The sequence below is a fragment of the Manis javanica genome, chromosome 12, assembly GCF_040802235.1.
Source record: "Manis javanica isolate MJ-LG chromosome 12, MJ_LKY, whole genome shotgun sequence".
Lineage (NCBI taxonomy): Eukaryota > Metazoa > Chordata > Mammalia > Pholidota > Manidae > Manis > Manis javanica.
Window position 1 is genome coordinate 84,814,608 of NC_133167.1, and position 17,738 is coordinate 84,832,345.

The window sequence follows — 17,738 nt, forward strand, 5'->3', positions numbered from 1 at the left end:
TCTTCTTTACCAATTTGGATTGGTTGTATTTCTTTGTTTTGTCTAATTGCCGTGGCTAGGACCTCCAGTACTATGTTGAATAACAGTGGGGAGAGTGGGCATCCCTGTCTTGTTCCTGATCTCAGAGGAAATGCCTTCAGCTTCTCACTGTTCAGTATGGTGTTGGCTGTGGGCTTATCATATATGGTCTTTATTATGTTGAGGTACTTTCCCTGTATACCCATTTTGCTGAGAGTTTTTATCATGAATGGATGTTGAATTTTGTCGAATGCTTTTTCAGCATCTATGGAGATGATCATGTGGTTTTTGTCCTTCTTTTTGTTGATGTGGTGGATGATGTTGATGGATTTTCGAATGTTGTACCATCCTTGCATCTCTGGGATGAGTCCCACTTGGTCATTGTGTAAGATCGTTTTGTTGTATTTTTGAATTCGGTTTGCTAATATTTTGTAGAGTATTTTTGCATCTATGTTCATCAGGGATATTGGTCTGTAATTTTCTTTTTTGGTGGGGTCTTTGCCTGGTTTTGGTATTAGGGTGATGTTGGCTTCATTGAATGAGTTTGGGAGTATTCCCTCCTCTTCTATTTTTTGGAAAACTTTAAGGAGAAATGCGTGTTATGTCTTCTCTGTATGTCTGATAAAATTCTGAGGTAAATCCATCTGGCCCTGGGGTTTTGTTCCTGGGTAGTTTTTTGATTACCGCTTCAATTTCTTTGCTGGTAGTTGGTTTCTTTAGGTTTTGTGTTTCTTCCTTGGTCAGTCTTAGAAGGTTGTATTTTTCTAGGAAGTTGTGCATTTCTTCTAGGTTTTCCAGCTTGTTAGCATATTGGTTTTCACAGTATTCTCTAATAATTCTTTGTATTTTTGTTGGGTCCATCGTGATTTTTCCTTCCTTGTTTCTGATTCTGTTGGTGTGTTGATTCTCTTTTTCTCTTAATAAGTTTGGCTAGAGGCTTATATATTTTGTTTGTTTTCTCAAAGAACCAGCTCTTGGTTTCATTGATTTTTTTCAATTGTTTTATTCTTCTCAATTTTATTTATTTCTTCTCTGATCTTTATTATGTCCCTCCTTCTGCTGACTTTAGGCCTCATTTGCTCTTCTTTTTTCCAGTTTCGATAATTGTGATGTTAGACTATTCATTTGGGATTGTTCTTCCTTCTTTAAATATGCCTGGATTGCTATATACTGTCCTCTTAAAACTGCTTTTGCTGCGTCCCACAGAAGTTGGGGCTTTGTGTTATTGTTGTCATTTGTTTCCATATATTGCTGGATCTCCATTTTAATTTGGTCATTGATCCATTGATTATTTAAGAGCATGTTGTTAAGCCTCCATGTGTTTGTGAGCCTTTTTGCTTTCTTTGTACAATTTATTTCTAGTTTTATACCTTTGTGGTCTGAGAAGTTGGTTGGTAGAATTTCTTTCTTTTGGAATTTACTGAGGCTCTTTTTATGGCCTAGTATGTGGTCTATTCTGGAGAATGTTCCATGTGCAGTTGAGAAGAATGTGTATCCTGTTGCTTTTGGATGTAGAGTTCTATAGATGTCTATTAGGTCCATCTGTTCTAGCGTGTTGTTCAGTGCCTCTGTGTCCTTACTTACTTTCTGTCTGGTGGATCTGACCTTTGGGGTGAGTGGTGTGTTAAAGTCTCCCAAAATGAATGCATTGCATTCTATGTCCTCCTTTAATTCTGTTAGTATTTGTTTCACATATGTTGGTGCTCCTGTATTGGGTGCATATATGTTTATAATGATTATATCCTCTTGTTGGACTGAGCCCTTTATCATTATGTAATGTCCTTTTTTATCTCTTGTTACTTTCTTTATTTTGAGGTCTATTTTGTCCGATACTAGTATTGCAACACCTGCTTTTTTCTCCCTGTTGTTTGCATGAAATATCTTTTCCCAACCCTTGACTTTTAATCTGTGCATGTCTTTGGGTTTGAGGTGAGTCTCTTGTAAGCAGCATATACATGGGTCTTGCTTTTTTATCCATTCTATTACTCTGTGTCTTTTAATTGGTGCACTCAGTCCATTTACATTTAGGGTGATTATTGAAAGATATGTACTTATTGCCATTGCAGGTTTTAGATTTATGGTCACCAAAGGTTCAAGATTAGCTTGTTTACTACCTTCCTGTCTGACCTCACAGCTTATTGAGCTGTTATAAACACAGTCTGATGATGATTTCTTTCCCTTCTTTTTCCTCCTCCTCCATTCTTCATATGTTGGGTGTTTTGTTCTGTGCTCTTTTTAGGAGTGCTCCCATCTAGAGCAGTCCCTCTAAGATACCCTGTAGAGGTGGTTTGTGGGAGGCAAATTCCATCAACTTTTGCTTGTCTGGGAATTGTTTAATCCGTCCTTCATATTTAAATGATAACCATGCTGGATACAGTATCCTTGATTCAAGGCCCTTCTGTTTCATTGCATTAAATATATCATAGCATTCTCTTCTGGCCTGTAAGGTTTCTGTTGAGAAGTCTGATGATAGCCTGATTGGTTTTCCTTTGTAGGTGACCTTTTTTACTCCCTCTGGCTGCCTTTAATATCTGTCCCTGTCCTTGATCTTTGCCATTTTAATTATTATGTGTCTTGGTGTTGACCTCTTTGGATCCCATCTCATTCTGTGTATCTCTGTAGTCTGAGCAACTATTTCCTCCCCCAGTTTGAGGACGTTCTCAGTAATTATTTCTTCAAAGACACTTTCTATCCCTTTCTCTCTCTTCTTCCTCTGGTACCCCTATAATGCGGATATTGTTCCTTTTGGATTGGTCACACAGTTCTCTTTATACTGTTTCATTCCTGGAGATCCTTTTATCTCTCTCTGCTTCAGCTTCTATGCGTTCCTGTTCTCTGGTTTCTATTCCATCAGTGGCCTTTTGCATCTTATCCATTCTGCTTATAAATCCTTCCAGACTTTGTTTCACTTCTGTAATCTCCTTCCTGACATCTGTGATCTCCCTCTGGACTTCATCCCTTAGCTCTTGCATATTTCTCTGCATCTCTGTCAGCATGTTTATGATTTTTATTTTGAATTCTTTTTCAGGGAGACTGGTTAGGTCTGCCTCTGCAGATCTTTTCTCAGGTGTAACTATCTTGGTCTGGACCAGATTTTTTTGCCTTTTCATGGTGATTGCAGTGGCTGTAGGCAGGTTGCAGGTGTGTCAGCTGGGAGAAGAAAGTCCTTTCCTTCTTGCTGGATGCCTTGCCCTTCTCCACTGCCTGTGACGGCTACCTGCACTCCTGGAGCAGCCACCGGGTTATTCTTCTAAGCTGCTGTGTGGGCGGGGTGTCTGTCAGAACAACGCTGAGCCCTGCGGGGAGTGGCAGGCACGCCAGGTGCACTCCTCTGTGCTAGCGGCGACCCTGCCAGGCAGCTGTGTGACAGCAGTGGCCTTTGGGTCTGGCCCGGGCGGCTGTGCGTTGGGCTGGGGTTCTGGTCAGCTCCTGGGAGTGCGCCTGCTCCCTCTGGCTCCGCTGCTGGTGCACATGGGGCTTTTCTGCACAGGCTTCTACCGGGCTCTGGCTTCACTGCCACTGGTGCGCACAATCCGTGCCCGGGCTGTTCGGTTGCGCTGCTGCGGGCTAGCCCTGTGGCACACGGATCTGCTCTCAGTTCTTTCTAGCACTTCTGCCCCCGGTGCGCGCTCCCACTCTCCTGCTACTGGGCCCGTGTGTTGGGGTCCGTGCCAGTTGGAGGAATGACTGGCAGGCTGCCTAGTCCTGTGAGGGGCTTCAGAGCTGCACTGCCTCTGTTTAGGGCGCCTAAGTTTCCCCGGTATTCCCAGCTGCTGGGACAACTTCGTCCAGTCATGGAGTCCCTGTCTCTTTAAGACTTGCAGAAAGCACTCGCTTTTCTTTTGTCTCAGGGGTGCCGGTTGCGGGGGCCTGCCCACAGGTTTTGCTTTTCCGTTTCTCTAATATCCAGCACCCCGTGCACCTTGTGTCTGCGTTCTGGGTGCGGATTTCTAGAGCTGGTTGTTTAGCAGTCCTGGGCTTTCACTCCCTCCCCGTTCTGACTCCTTTCTTTCCGCCGGGTTTTGGGGTGGGGGAGCATTCAGGTCCCACTTGGCCGCGGCTTGTATCTTACCCCCTTCGTGTGATGCTGAGTTCTCACAGACGTAGATGTATCCTGGCTGTTGTACTGCATCCACTGGTGTCTCTTTTAGGAATAGTTGTATTTATTGTATTTTCATAAATATATATGTTTTGGGGAGATTTCCTCTGAACTACTCATGCCGCCATCTTCCTGTGATCCTACGATTTCTTGATAGTATTTCACTGGAGAAATTTTTGGAGTTAGAATTTCCATTTAACATTAATCCTCACATTAATCTTTATACTATGCCATTGTTATTTTCTGTCCCTTTTGTGTTCTTTACGTGGATACTATTGTTTTAACCACTCAGCCTTTTCCTGTTTGCGTATCTTGTACATATATTAAAATGAAAATATCCCATTTTCACTTGTCATTTATATGCCCTTTGTTGACTTATGCTCTTCCCATCTGCATATTACTTGGGTAAGGACAAAATGAGTATTTTTCACTTTTCTCCCCTAGATTATGAAAGTGACCATATATGCTTGCTAGTAAAATCTCACACTCTAGAATTAAGTTCTGTAGATTCTATAATGCTACGTTTCTAGTTAATACTCCATTTCAGAGATGTACCTGATGAATGGGGTTTTAAGTGCTGTAGGAAAAATCCTTACACATACTACACATTGGATTTCTTTTATGTTAATGAAGCACCCATGTAAATCAGGGAGATACTGGGAAGATAAATTGATAAATTATTTTTGCATCTTTCAAGATATTTGTTGTTGCTGATTTATTTAATATGTGATGAAATAGATTACTAGATTTCCTAATATCAAACCATCCTTACACTCCTAGAATTACTTGAATAACCCTTCTTTGGTTTTATGTACTTCTGGGTTCTTTTTGCTAATGTATTTAAGGATTTTTGCTTTTGTATGCTCAGTTGCCTTTTTTTGTGTGTGTGTTCTCATTGATTGGTATCGGTAGATTCATAAAAAGGTAATTACAGTTTTCCTTCCTTCCTTCCCTACCTGCCCCCCCCCCTTTCCCTCCTTTTTCTGTCCTTTTTCATGAGACTATTAGATTTCTTGAAGATTTGAAAGCATGTACCTGTATGTGTATTGCTTTTGACAATACTCTTAATGTCTCCTTTGGTTATGTCCCTTAAGTTTTCTATCTTGTGAGTCAGTTTTACTAATGTGTGTTTTCACAAAACCGTCATTTTTTTTAACTGTCAAATTTATTAGTATATAATTTTGCAGAATATGGCCCTACCCTAGAACTCGTTTAAGTTTTTCTCCATTATCCTCCCTTATTGTTGCTAACTTTTTATATCTGGGATTTATCCCTTATTTTTTTGTTATGCTATTGGTTTATTTTACTTTTGTTGTGTTTTGTTTTAAAAGAAAATTGATCAAATCACCCTTTACATACTAGTTTTGACTTCTTATGAGCAGTGACTGAGCAAATATTAAAATCTCCTATTGCTTTTCCATACTTTTGTTAGTTTTGTTACTACTTCCTGTAGATACTGCTTTATATATTTTCCTGCAGAGTTTGTGGTTTATAGTAATAGTTTATATCTTAATAGTAATAGTTTAAAGACTGTACCCGTAATCATTATAAAGTTACCCCTCTTGGTTATAGTTAATGTGCTTTTTACTTGAAGTCTAGCTTTATCTCATATTAGCATCTTAACCCCTTTCCTTTTTAATTTTATCTGACTGATACATTTTTGCCCATTCTTTTGCTTTATAACTGTCATCTTTTGTTTTATGTATTTCCTTTGTAGGTGGCATATGATTGGTTTTAACTTTTAAACCAGTGCTGAGTATCATTTTGTATTTACTTTATTAAATATTCTCCCCATAATTGGGAAATTGTGTAGTTTTTTGGGGGGAGAGGTTCTCCTATATACAAAAAGTTGTTGTCCTTATATCTTTGGGGAATTTGCTTGAACTCATAGGTATCAATTTATCAACTTCATCTTCTTTTTTACTTCTTAGTCGATACTTTCTCAGATTTTTGTTCCAGTCTATTACTGTTATTCTTGAATCATTTATTTGACAAATATTTATTGATCACCTGTTACATGCCCCAATCATTTTGCTATATGTAATGGATATAGTAGCAAGAGAGTTTCTGCCTCCCTGGTAGAGTAGTCTCTGCTTTCATGATGCTGACTTTCTAAAGGACAAAATAGTCAATATACAAAATAAAAGTGATTACAGATTGTATCAAATGCTAGGAAAGAAAGACGTGAGGTATGGAGTATAGTAGTAAGGCAATTGGAGGAGTGGAGTTGAGAGAAGAACTCTGTGGAGGAAGATGGGGGCTGAGACGGAGGCAGCCTTGCAGAGGGCCAGGAGAGCCGCCCTGTGTGTGAGGCCATGGCGAGAGCTGAGGCGGCAGAGAATTGCAAAGGCAAAGGCCTGGGGAAGAGTTTGATGTTTTCTATAGATTTACTCTTTTAATTAGATTCAGTGGACCCTTTTAATAAGAAATATTTTGTAACATCTTTGTAGATAATACACCTACCTTTATACATAATCTCTTAAAAAATCAGTATAACATCCTAACTATAATATAAAGGAGGAATAAAAGGAAATTAATTTATATTTAAAAAATGTATTTTAATGTTTATACTTGTTCAGACACATTTATACTGTAAATAAAAGAGGTATTTACATGCAGTTACCAGGAACGTGATGTATCTATCAGCTGTGATGCACTGGCAGCTGTATGCTAGAGTTGTTGTTTTCCATAAGTGGTGAAGAGGCCTTGGTAAAGTTCTGAGAAACGTAAAGTACAGTTTTACCCCACAGGAATCTCAGGGGTAAGACACTGTTCTTAGAGTTGAAATTATCAGTATTGCATGAACTACTAATTTAAAGGGTGATCCTACTCCGTTTTATATACATTATGCATTGTGTGTTCCTAGAAACTCAAGTGTATTGTAAACCAGATTGTAAAAAATACTTTGCTAAATATATGAAACAGTTGAGTTCTAGGCTCAGTTTATTATCATAAACAGGCATTTTTCATTCATCTGTGTACTTTCTAGGAAAAATGGCTGGAGGAAGAAGGGGTTTTCAGCCTTGGGAGCATTGACATTTAGAGTTGGACAATTTTTTTTTGGTGTCGGGATTGTCACTGTGTGTTGTAGATGGTTAGCAGCATCCCTGGCTTCTTTAGATGCCAGCAGTGTATCTTCCCCCACCAGGGTGACAACCAAAAATGTATCCAGACATTACCAAGCATTCCCAGGGAAGCAGATTTGTTCATGTTGGTGTTATATTAAAGGTACAGCTTATGCTTGTAAAACAGAAAAAAAGTGTGTGGTCTTCAAGCTTCTTTCCGTGTGTCCTTTCATTCAGCACATTCAGTGATAACAGGACAGCACAGTGAGGAAGGTTTCTGCCCTTGATCTTGCAGGCTGAGGGGGACTGACGTGGTGACGTATGAGGTACAGCGTGTCACCTGTCATTGTGTTCAAACAGTACTGTAGGGACATGTGGTGGGGACAGTCACCCACAGGGACCTCAGGGGTGTGACACTGTTCTTTCAGTTGGAACTGTCAATATGACATAAAGCACTAATTTAAAAAAATGAAATTTTGTTAGTGATGTAAACTGTGTTTCCAGAGACGACCCGTTGAAAAGTGATGCACATCTTAACATTTGTCTTCCTGTCTGTTTTTTTTTTCCGCATCTTGCTCCTCAAATTGCTCTCAACTGTTTTGAAGATTTTTGTTTTAGCTCACTAGGTGGCAGTGTTAGCCAGAGAGGAAATCTTGAGTGATGAAGCTTTCAGTCAGTGAAGTCACCCTTCGTTCCCTCTGTCATAGAAGCGAATGCCCTAAACTGACATATAGCTCATATAAGGAGAGTTAATTTTATAGTCATTTAAAAAATCAAATAGGTAAGCGAAGAGTAGTTAGACTGAGGCATGTGTCTTATTTCACAAAGACATTTATTTCCTTAGATCAGGATCTTACTCATTTAGAGGCAGTATAAATGCACTGGTCAAGAGGATGGTGTGCGTGGGCAGGCGATAGGTTTATATCTTCTCTCCGTTCCTTACTAGTTTAGGCAAGATGCTTAACCCCTCTCCGAGATTCCTTTGCTATATATAGGAATAATGGTATCTGTGCCTCATTTTCTTTATGAGGTTTATGAGTTAATATAAATAAAAGTGCTCAGAGCTTGAAACACAGCCTCGTACATAGTAAGAGTAATTATAACAGTAATGATAGCTATTATTAGTAGCATTGAAAAATATAAAGTAGTAGTAAAATACTAAGTGTTTTAATTTAATCTTTCTTATCTGGCTACCTATTCACATTTACTCAGCTAGCTGGTTATTGACTGAGTGCTATATGCTATTATATTGTGTATAAATATATATGGACTTGCCTGATTATGTCCTCACTGTAGTGTTCTCTAAGTAGAATTGCTGGGTCAGAAGATAGGCCATAGTTAAACAATTTTCAACCCCTTGTGTAATGCCCACTGTAAAGTTTGCAGCAGTTTGGGGAACCAGTTTACCTCCTCACAGCAGTACATGAGAAGGTCCATTTCTTTATCTTCACCAGTACTGGATGTTTTTAGTTGACTTTTCCAGTCTCATAGAAAATAAGGATCATCTTGATTTTAATTTGTATTTTCTTGCAATGACTTTATAAAATTAAAGAAAAACAGGTTATCTGTCTTTATACCTCTGTCAACTGATTTTTCCATCCTAGCATACATTAAAAAGCAGTTAAATTGGGGACCCTGTAAGATCCTGCCTCTAAAAATAGGCCCTGCCCTCCAGTGTTCATCTTAAGTATTTATGCACCTGTAATGCATTTACACAGTAGATGTAATACTTAAATACTGCAAGAACGTTGAGCTAAGGAAAAGTAGGGATAAAAGTAGAAATGTTTTATTGAAAAAAAACAAAGATATTGAAGAGTGTTTATTCTGGGATTTCCCTCTGAGAACAGCCCAAGTGACGTTTCTTTTAGTAAAAGGAAATAGTTGAATTTTGTTTTCAATTCAATTCGTTTAATTCTGTTATGCCAAGAAAATTTATATTGCTATATAGTTTTTTTGGTAGTATGTTAATAAACATATTAGCTTTCCTGGCTATTGCTGTCTTTATTCTAGTAGGTATTACTGCCTCTGTGATTGTGTTTAGAATTGTGTATTGTAGAATAAAAATGAAAATTTTTCAGGCAAACCTGTTCCTTTCTCTCTGGGAATATGTATTGGTGTGTATTTTTTTGCAGACTTTCATGTTGCACTTACTATATATACACTTTCTGTTTTTAAAGAAATTTTTAGAATTTCAGTTTTTCTACATTACATGAATGAAATGACTATATCAGCCAATCCTTTTCTTAAGTGTATTATACTACCTTTATTAAAGGCATTATTAGCACCTAGAAATAAGAGATGATAGATGCTGGGCGATGGCTATAACTCTAACAGATATAAATAGTGCTTTTTTCCTGGCTGGCGTTATTCTCAGTGCTTTATGTGTGTTAACTCTTTTAACCCCGACAACCCCAAGACAGGTATTATTATTATCCCCATTTTATAGGTCAGGAAGCTGAGGCAGAAAGGCTGAGTAACTTGCCCCATGTTACATCGTAACTGGGGTGACTGGGCTCACACCCAGGTTGTCTGGCTTAACATTGTCTGTACTTAACTTTGTTCTGCTAATTTTTAATTTCACAGCGAAGGTCTGGTCATGCCCAAAAAGTTAAATGACTTATTTGGGAAGTTAAGCAAAACCTCATTAGTGAGTCTCCTTACTGGTTTTCCTTCCCTGGCATACAGTTCCACAGTTTCTGTTACACAGTTTTCATTCTTAGCTCAAGTGGTACAGGGGTCTCTTCAATTGAAAGAGTCATATCTGAGTTTATAAATTCTAGTTTGTTTTCTTCTTTTCTGTTAAAAGACAGTAGATTTCTAAACCAGTTCCTGTTTTATTTACCCTTACAGTTTAGAGCATGCCTGACTTCCAGGATGCTTGGTGATCTTCTGCTAAAATGAATCATCTGCCTTCATATTTGATATCTCCTAATCTTTTTTTGCTGTTTTTAAAGAAAGAAAACAGAATGCCCAGATCTTGGCTTCTAAATACCCTTCTCCTTTAGTAGGACTTGAGAATCCTTGACAAAATGGTTGATTCCAGATTTGAGGAAATAACATGATGAGCCTGGAACATCTTTTGGTGCCAGGAAAGAAGAGACTGCTCAAAACAAAATCAAGAAACAAACAATGAAAAGGGAAACAAGTCAGAAAGACACAGGAACAGTCTGTAGGGGCTCTCAGTGACCCAAGTCAGGATGTTTGAAAGACAAAATAATGGTAGTAATGGATTATAATCTGTGAAAAAAAATCAGCATCCATGAGTCCATATGAAATTATAACTAAAAAATGGAATAAATAGATTAGGGAAAGAACAGCTCTTATAGTAGAATTCTAATTTACACTTATGGAAGGAATGATGGAAAAGAATTTGCCATTAGGCAGATGCACAAGTAATAATTGTTACAGGTAAGAGCTGTCAGTGGATGCTAAGTCAGTAAGCGACAGCATGAGAAGCAAGGTGTTTGCTTAGTCTCAGGTCACCCAATAAAATACTTATTAATTACAAAGGAAAAAAACAATAGCTTCATGGTAGAGAGCTCCAGCAGATGGCAGCTTAGCCAATGATCAATGTGAACAGCCCCAGTAATAAGACATAGGAGCATCATGTACCCTTGAGCCTATGCACTGAGAAGACATGACATCATTTCTGTGTCATGTTAGGGACAGACACAGATTTCCTGTGATGCTCTTGCCCCAAATTCCCAACTGCAATTTAATCATGAGGAAATATCAAACAACCCCAAACAGAGGGCCATTCTGTAAAATAACTGACCAAAACTCTTTGGAAGTGTCATGGTCATGAGAGACCAAAGACTGAGTGCATTTAGAGGTTGGTGGGGACCACGGAGACACGATGACCAAATACAGTGTGGGGTCCTGGGCCAGGAGGAGGACGTTGGTGGCGAAACCAGTGAAATTCAAGTGAGGTCTGTAGGTCAGTTAATAGGCTTGTGTCAATGTTAATTAGTTTTAATAATTTCACTCATATTATATAAAGTTTTAACAATGGGGGAGCTGGGTAAGGTGTGTGATTTCACAACTTTTCTGTTAATTAAAATTATTTTAAAGTAACAGTTAAAAATTGTATGATAGATGATAAGTACCCTCACTGTGGTGAGCATTTCATAATGTAAACAATTATTGAATCACAGTGTTATATGCTGGAAGTTAATATATTGTGTATCAACTGTATTTTTAAAAAAACACATAAAAAGAGAACAGATACTCTGGGGTGCCTAGAGAGTAGTTGACAATGGTATGTCATACATCCAGTTACCCAGATTGCTGAGGGGTGCCTAGGTTCTGTGGTGACAGAGTGGGCAGCCTGAGGAAATGGAATTCCTTGTCCTCAGGGTGCTTATAGCCACCCAGGAGGCCGAAACATCCACACAAACAGTCGTCATCTGTTAGGTAATTTGTTTAAATGTATACAAATGAAAGTTCACTGAGCATATAGGAGAAAGAGCTCGTAATATATCTATGGAAATTCAAAAACTTTTATTTCGAAATGTTTTGGTTTTGAATAACTTTGTGCCCAGGTTGAATTCTTAATAGAAGATTGTCATCTTTTGCATTTGCTCACCATCAACAGAAAGCTTTTCAGTGTGTGGCAGAAAACAGATTTCCTAATTATCACGAGAGTCTCAACTCCCAACTGGACATCAGCTGCTTTTTGCAGTATGTATTGAAATAAGTCAGAAGGAAGAAAAGAGGGAACGGGACAGTATAACCTTTTACTTCATGTATAGCTTGTGAATGGACTGTTGCTGACAACTCACGTGACAGTGGCCTGGTCTGGAAGGAGGGGGCAGTGCCAGCTCTGCGCCGACTGGGCGTCTGGAGATCCTGTGCATGCTCACGTTGGTGAGGCTTATTGTGAACAGGAGGCCTAGACAAACAGCTTCAGAGCGCTCAGGGAGTTTTCCCTTGTGTGTTCCAGGGTGCATATGTCTAACCATTTGCTATCACAAGAAGTGTTCTTATGTTGAAAAGTAGATGTTGATAGTGAAGTGAAACCAGGTTATTTGAACCTGTCTTTAAGGGACAGAATTTAAGATGCAAACAAGGTCATTTTGGACATATCCCAATTGTGATCTCTCTTGATTGCAAAAATAGTGATATGGCAGAGGGGCCACGGATCTCTGAGGACAAGATGTAGACTGGATGAAAAGGCCCTTCTCCTTTGTGTTCTAGGAGGTGTGAGACTGTTTCTCAGTATTCTCTCCCTAGCTTTTATGTCCTTAGTCACCTATCTCCAGGTTATTTGATTTCAAAAGTCTCTTTGGCACATAAACTGTTACAGCTTCTTACTCCCATAATAAAACTTTGGTTCCCCATCTCCCTACCTGTTTCATTTTACTGATAGAATATTCCAAGTTCAAGGAAGGAATAGGAATTTTGGATTATTTCAGTGGAGAGAACTTTTGGGAATAAAAGGAGTGTCAGCTGTCTTTCTTCCCCCCAGAAAACCAGGGAGGCCCAGTCACAACCCTCTTCCCTTACTGTACTCTGGAACTGGAGCACAGGTCTGGTCCTCAGCGATGCACTCTGCATCCCCAGGCCCTTCTGTTACTCACTGCCCAGGATTTGACCGTTCCTGTCTTTGGCTCCCTTTGTTTGTATAATGAAATCTCAGATGTGCTCATTTAGACCAGAGATGAGACTGAAGCCTGGATTTCCATCACTGAGATGCTACAGTTTGTAAACCTATCTGGTAGAATAACTACTATCTTGTTGGCACAGAGTTTCAGAAACTGTGGAGGAGTGTCGTCGTGGATTCAATGGATGAGGAGATAATTGAAGAATATCTGAAGCGACAGGGTATTTCTTCCATGCAGGAATCTGGACCAAAGAAAGTGGTATGTAATCTCTAGAAAAAAACCTGTAACCCTCTGTTCTTTGAACTGTTCGCCTGCTTTCTGTTCTGTGCATTGGATAGCAGGTGTCAGTTTTTCCAGTGTTTTCTCAGTGTCCTGATCCAGTGATCTGGGTTAGGTGCAAGCCAGGTATTGTCTCCTCTGCTGAGGGCCAGAGGCTCTCTTTGCCCTCAGGCGCTGCTCCCAGGCAGGGGAGAGCTTTCCAGCCTCTGTGCTGGCAGTGCCTTCTCTGAAGCTCCAGCCATATGGAATTTCTCCTGGTGGCCCCATGTGCCCTCTCTGCTTCTAATAGGAGCCTCCTCCATCTTGGCCTGTGGGGCCCTAATTGTTCCCCCTTCTTCCTCCAGGAGCCCTGTGGTCTTGGTGCCTGGCTCTGCCTTAGGCCTGATGACAGTGAATTGTCCTTGTTGATTTTGAGATTTCTTGGGACCCAGATATTATTGTCTATAGCTCAGAGCGAGCTCAGAGGAGGGATTTGTAATTGAATGAAGGCTTGTGAATTGCCTTGTATCAGCTAATCAACTATCTGTGTAGTCCAAGGACAAAGCCAGGATGAGGAACCATTTACCACACCCCAGACTGAGGCTGTCCTTCCTCTCTCCCGCCTTCCCCTTGTCCACCGTCAAGTTTTGTAGCTTGCTTTCTTTACGATTGCGTGTGTGTAAATGTTTTATTCAGTGCGCTTTTAGGACTCCTTAAAAGGGGAGATTGCTTGCAGTTATCTTCATGAAGTAGTATAATTACAGCACTTCATGAGCACTTCATGGCTTCCTATTATTGCTTAGTCTGTTGATTTTTTAAATTATGTGGTATTAATACTTGTAGTATACAGAAAAGAACAGAGAGTAATATTTAATAAATCTTCACGTGCCCATGTGTTTCCCAGTTTTGCCTTCTCTCTATATTTTGCCGTATTTATTTCAGATCTTTTTTTATTGGTAATGGTGGATATATTCTTAGACTTGATAATAGAGATGAAAAACAAAGAGCTTTTCTGCCTCTCTTTTTATCCACTTAGTGCCTAGAATAGTTGTGGTAGTTTTTGTGCCAGCCCATTTATTCTGGGTGTGGGGGTATGACTTCATCATAACAGAAAGCACTGGGTCCTTCGTGTCCGGGGAGTGTGCAGTGGGTCCTGGTGTGTGAGGCTGGGCTACAAAGCAGAAAAAGGGCCCAAACCCCTGTGTCTCTTGCTGCAGGTTTCTGGGTGTCTTTAGTAAATCCTCACTGCATTACCTGTCTGAGAAGTTGTTGTTTCTGTTTTTACCTTTTCCTGTAGCCTCCTATTCAGAGAAGGAAAAAGCCTACTTCACAGAAAAAGCGACGGTTTAAGACCCATAATGAACACGTGGCTGGCGTGCTGAAGGACTACTCTGACATTGCTCCTGGCAAATAGGGAGTAGTTGTCCGTGAGCAAAGAATCACAAATAACAAAGTCAAGATCTTTCTCATTGATGCTGGGCTCTGAAGACTGACTGTCTTCCCAGTCAGCTTCTCAGGACTGAGGAGAGGGGCAGCTCAGTTGACAGAACACATGCAGATTACCAAACTCAAAGCTTATTTTAGCTCAATAGGCCAATGAGATACATAAATATTCTCTGTTAACTTTCTGTTACTTTGGCCTGGAGGAAAGGCTCTTAGCATGGCATGCAGGTGTCTTTGCTGTTTGTCTCTACTTCTAAGTGGTTCCTGGTTCCATTTTTCCTCTTTTATTACTTTAGAGCAAGTTTTCAGATAGTCTTGGATGCAGTATTTGTTTATTCTGAAAGAACACATTTATAATAAAAGTCATTGTAGAAGGAGCTCTTAGACAATAGTGAATTCAGTTTGTCTGCTTCCTTCCGTTCTGGACCGTGGAGGTCGGCAGCTCCAGTCCTTAATCCCACAAGGTGTATGTTTGGGATGTTGCTGAAGACTGATCTGGGCCATGTTGCTGAGCATGTGATTTCACAATTGGAACATGGATGCACCTCCTGTTAGCAATTGAGGCGTTTAAGATAACACTACATGCGGTTCTTATTAATATTATCTTTTCCGAAGGATGTATCTATATTTAGCCTCTTGGATTTTTGCGAGTTACTGTTGCATGCCATCTCCAGCAAGCATGGGTGGAGTGTTCTTGCCTGCCTGAACATCAGCTCATCCATCCCCCAGCCCTCCCAGGGCCTGACCCTGAGCTTTTGCTGGTGGAGACTCCTGTTTCCCATCATGAGCTGTCATATAATGACAGCCATTATTAAATATGTGGGTTTTAAGAGTCATGGTGACTTGCAGGAAGGAAATCTCTGTGGTCCTTCTAGCCTTTTATAGCAGACTACCCATTTTCCTTGTCTGTGCTTGTTGGTGTGGGGGGGTTTCTTTGGGTTTCAGGACTATTGATCCTTATAGTCCTCATGTGGTAAATCGGAATTGTAGTAGATTACAGAAACAAGGTTTGGTGTTTTCAAAAAGGTGTGACAGTAACCCAAAGCAGCAAGTACTTTGTGCACATGACAAGGAGCGTTTTTGCTGTTTTGGTTATGTATCCTTTTTACTTACTTTTCATTCATTTATATTAATTATAGTGTCATTGCTTGCCTCTTTCTTACATCTGTGCTCCAAAACATGGCATGAGAAGATGTAAAACTGAGGCTCCCCACAGTAATTGAGGACAGAGGAAACACAATGTGTTTTGCTTTATATCAGAGTTTTGCTAGTAAGAAGGAGCTTTAGTGTCTTAAAGCACAAAACTAGCTTTCCTATAAAAAAAGATCTGGAGCTACCTCACTTCCAGGTATGTCTACTTTTTATGGTCTATACATATCTCCAGAATTTTTTTTTAACTTCCAGTTTTATGGAGATATATTTGACATATAGCACTGTATAAATTTAAAGTGTGCAGCATAACAACTTGACATATATATCATGAACTGAATCCTACAGTAAGTTAATATCCATTATCTCATACACATCAAAAATATATATTTTTTTCTTTGTGATGAGGATTTACTCTTAAGAACTTACTCTTAGAATTTACTCTTAAGAACTCTCATATCCACCACACAAAGCAGTGTGAACTGTAACTATCATGTACGTTATGTCCCTAGTACTTATTACTGGAAGTTTGTACCTTTTGACCACCTTCATCCAATTTCCCTATCCCCTGCCTCTGGTAACCATAAATTTGGTATCTCTTCTCGGTTTTTTGTTTTGTTTTAAATTTTACACGTAAGTGAAATCACATAGTATTTTTCTTTATCTGACTTATTTCACTTAGCATAATGTCCTTCAAATGACAAGATTTCCTCTTTATTTATGGCTGAATAATAATCCATTGTGTGTATGTGTGTGTGTGTGTGTTACACACATGTACATACCACATCTGTATCTGTTCCCTTGTCAGCAGACACTTAGGTTGCTTCCACATCTTGGCAGTTGTAGATAATGCTGCTATGAACATGGGGGCACAGATATCCCTTCAACATAGTGTATTTGTTTCCCTAGGATATATTCCCAGAAGTAGAATAGCTGGATCATATTGAATTGCAGATCAAAACCAGTTCTTCTCTAAATGTTTTGAAGAAGCTCCATACTCTTTTCCATAGTGGCTGTAACCGATTTATAATCCTACCAGCAGTGCGCCAGGGGTCCCTTCTCTCCACATCCTTGCCAGCATTTCTTGTCCTTTTGATGATAGCTGTTCTAACAGGCTAGCATCAGAGTATCTCCTTGTGGTGAGTGATAACTCCTTGTGGTTTTGAATTTGCATTTTCCTAATGATTAGTGATGTCGAACGCCTTTTCATGTACCTGTTGGCCATTTGTATACCCTTTTGGAAAAATATCTATTCAGGTCCTTCACCTGTTTTTTAATTTGATGATGATGATGATGGTTTTGCTTTTGAGTTGTATGAGTTCTTTATATGTTTTGGGTATAAGCCCCCTATCAGCTATATGATTTGCAAATATTTTTTCCCATTCCTTAGGTTGTCTTTTTATTTTGTTTAGTGATTCTTTTGCTGGGAAGAAGCTTTTTAGTTTGTAGTTGCACTTGTCTATTTTTGATATTGTTGTTTGTGATTTTGGTGTCACAACCAAAAAATAATTGCCAAAACCTAAGTCAAGAGCTTTTTTCCTGTTTTCTTCTAGGAGTTTTATGGTTTCTTGTCTTACATTTAAGTCTTTAATCCATTTCACGTTAACTTTCGGGAGTGGTATAAGATAGGGTCTAGTTTCATTCTTTCACATGTGAGTATCCAGTTACTGAAGAGACTGTCTTTTTTCTATTCAGTATTCTTGGCTCCCTTGTCAAATATTAATTGACTATATATGCATGGGTTTATGTCTTGGCTCTTGATTCTGTTCCGTTGGTCTATGTATATGCCAGTACCATTCTGTTTTAATTACTATGCCTCTAATACATTTTGAACTTAGGAAGTGTGATGCCTTCTGCTTTATTCTTTCTTCTCAGGAATGCTTTGGCTATTTGCAGTTTTCTTTGCTTCCATATATATTTTAGGAGTGTTTTTTCTACTTCTGTAGAAGGTGCCACTGCAGTCTTGATAGGGATCACATTGAATCTAGATTGCTTTCGGTGGTATGTAAAATTGTAACTCTTATTTCTTCCAATCGACAAACATAGGATACCTTTCCATTTATTTGTGTTACCTTCAATTTCTTTCATTTTTGAGAACTAATG

The 17,738-nt window shown here is 39.3% G+C and overlaps 1 protein-coding gene across 1 annotated transcript in view; it reads left to right on the forward strand.

Annotated features, from left to right (window-relative positions):
• LOC140845312 (uncharacterized) overlaps window positions 1-14,981 on the forward strand; it is a 53,742-nt gene extending 38,761 nt beyond the window's left edge. Inside the window, exons 4-5 of the mRNA XM_073219291.1 lie at window positions 12,928-13,043; window positions 14,341-14,981. Coding sequence (XP_073075392.1) covers window positions 12,928-13,043; window positions 14,341-14,457 — 233 coding nt within the window. The 3' untranslated portion in view covers window positions 14,458-14,981. The remainder of the gene's footprint in view (window positions 1-12,927; window positions 13,044-14,340) is intronic.
• Window positions 14,982-17,738: the final 2,757 nt, after the last annotated feature.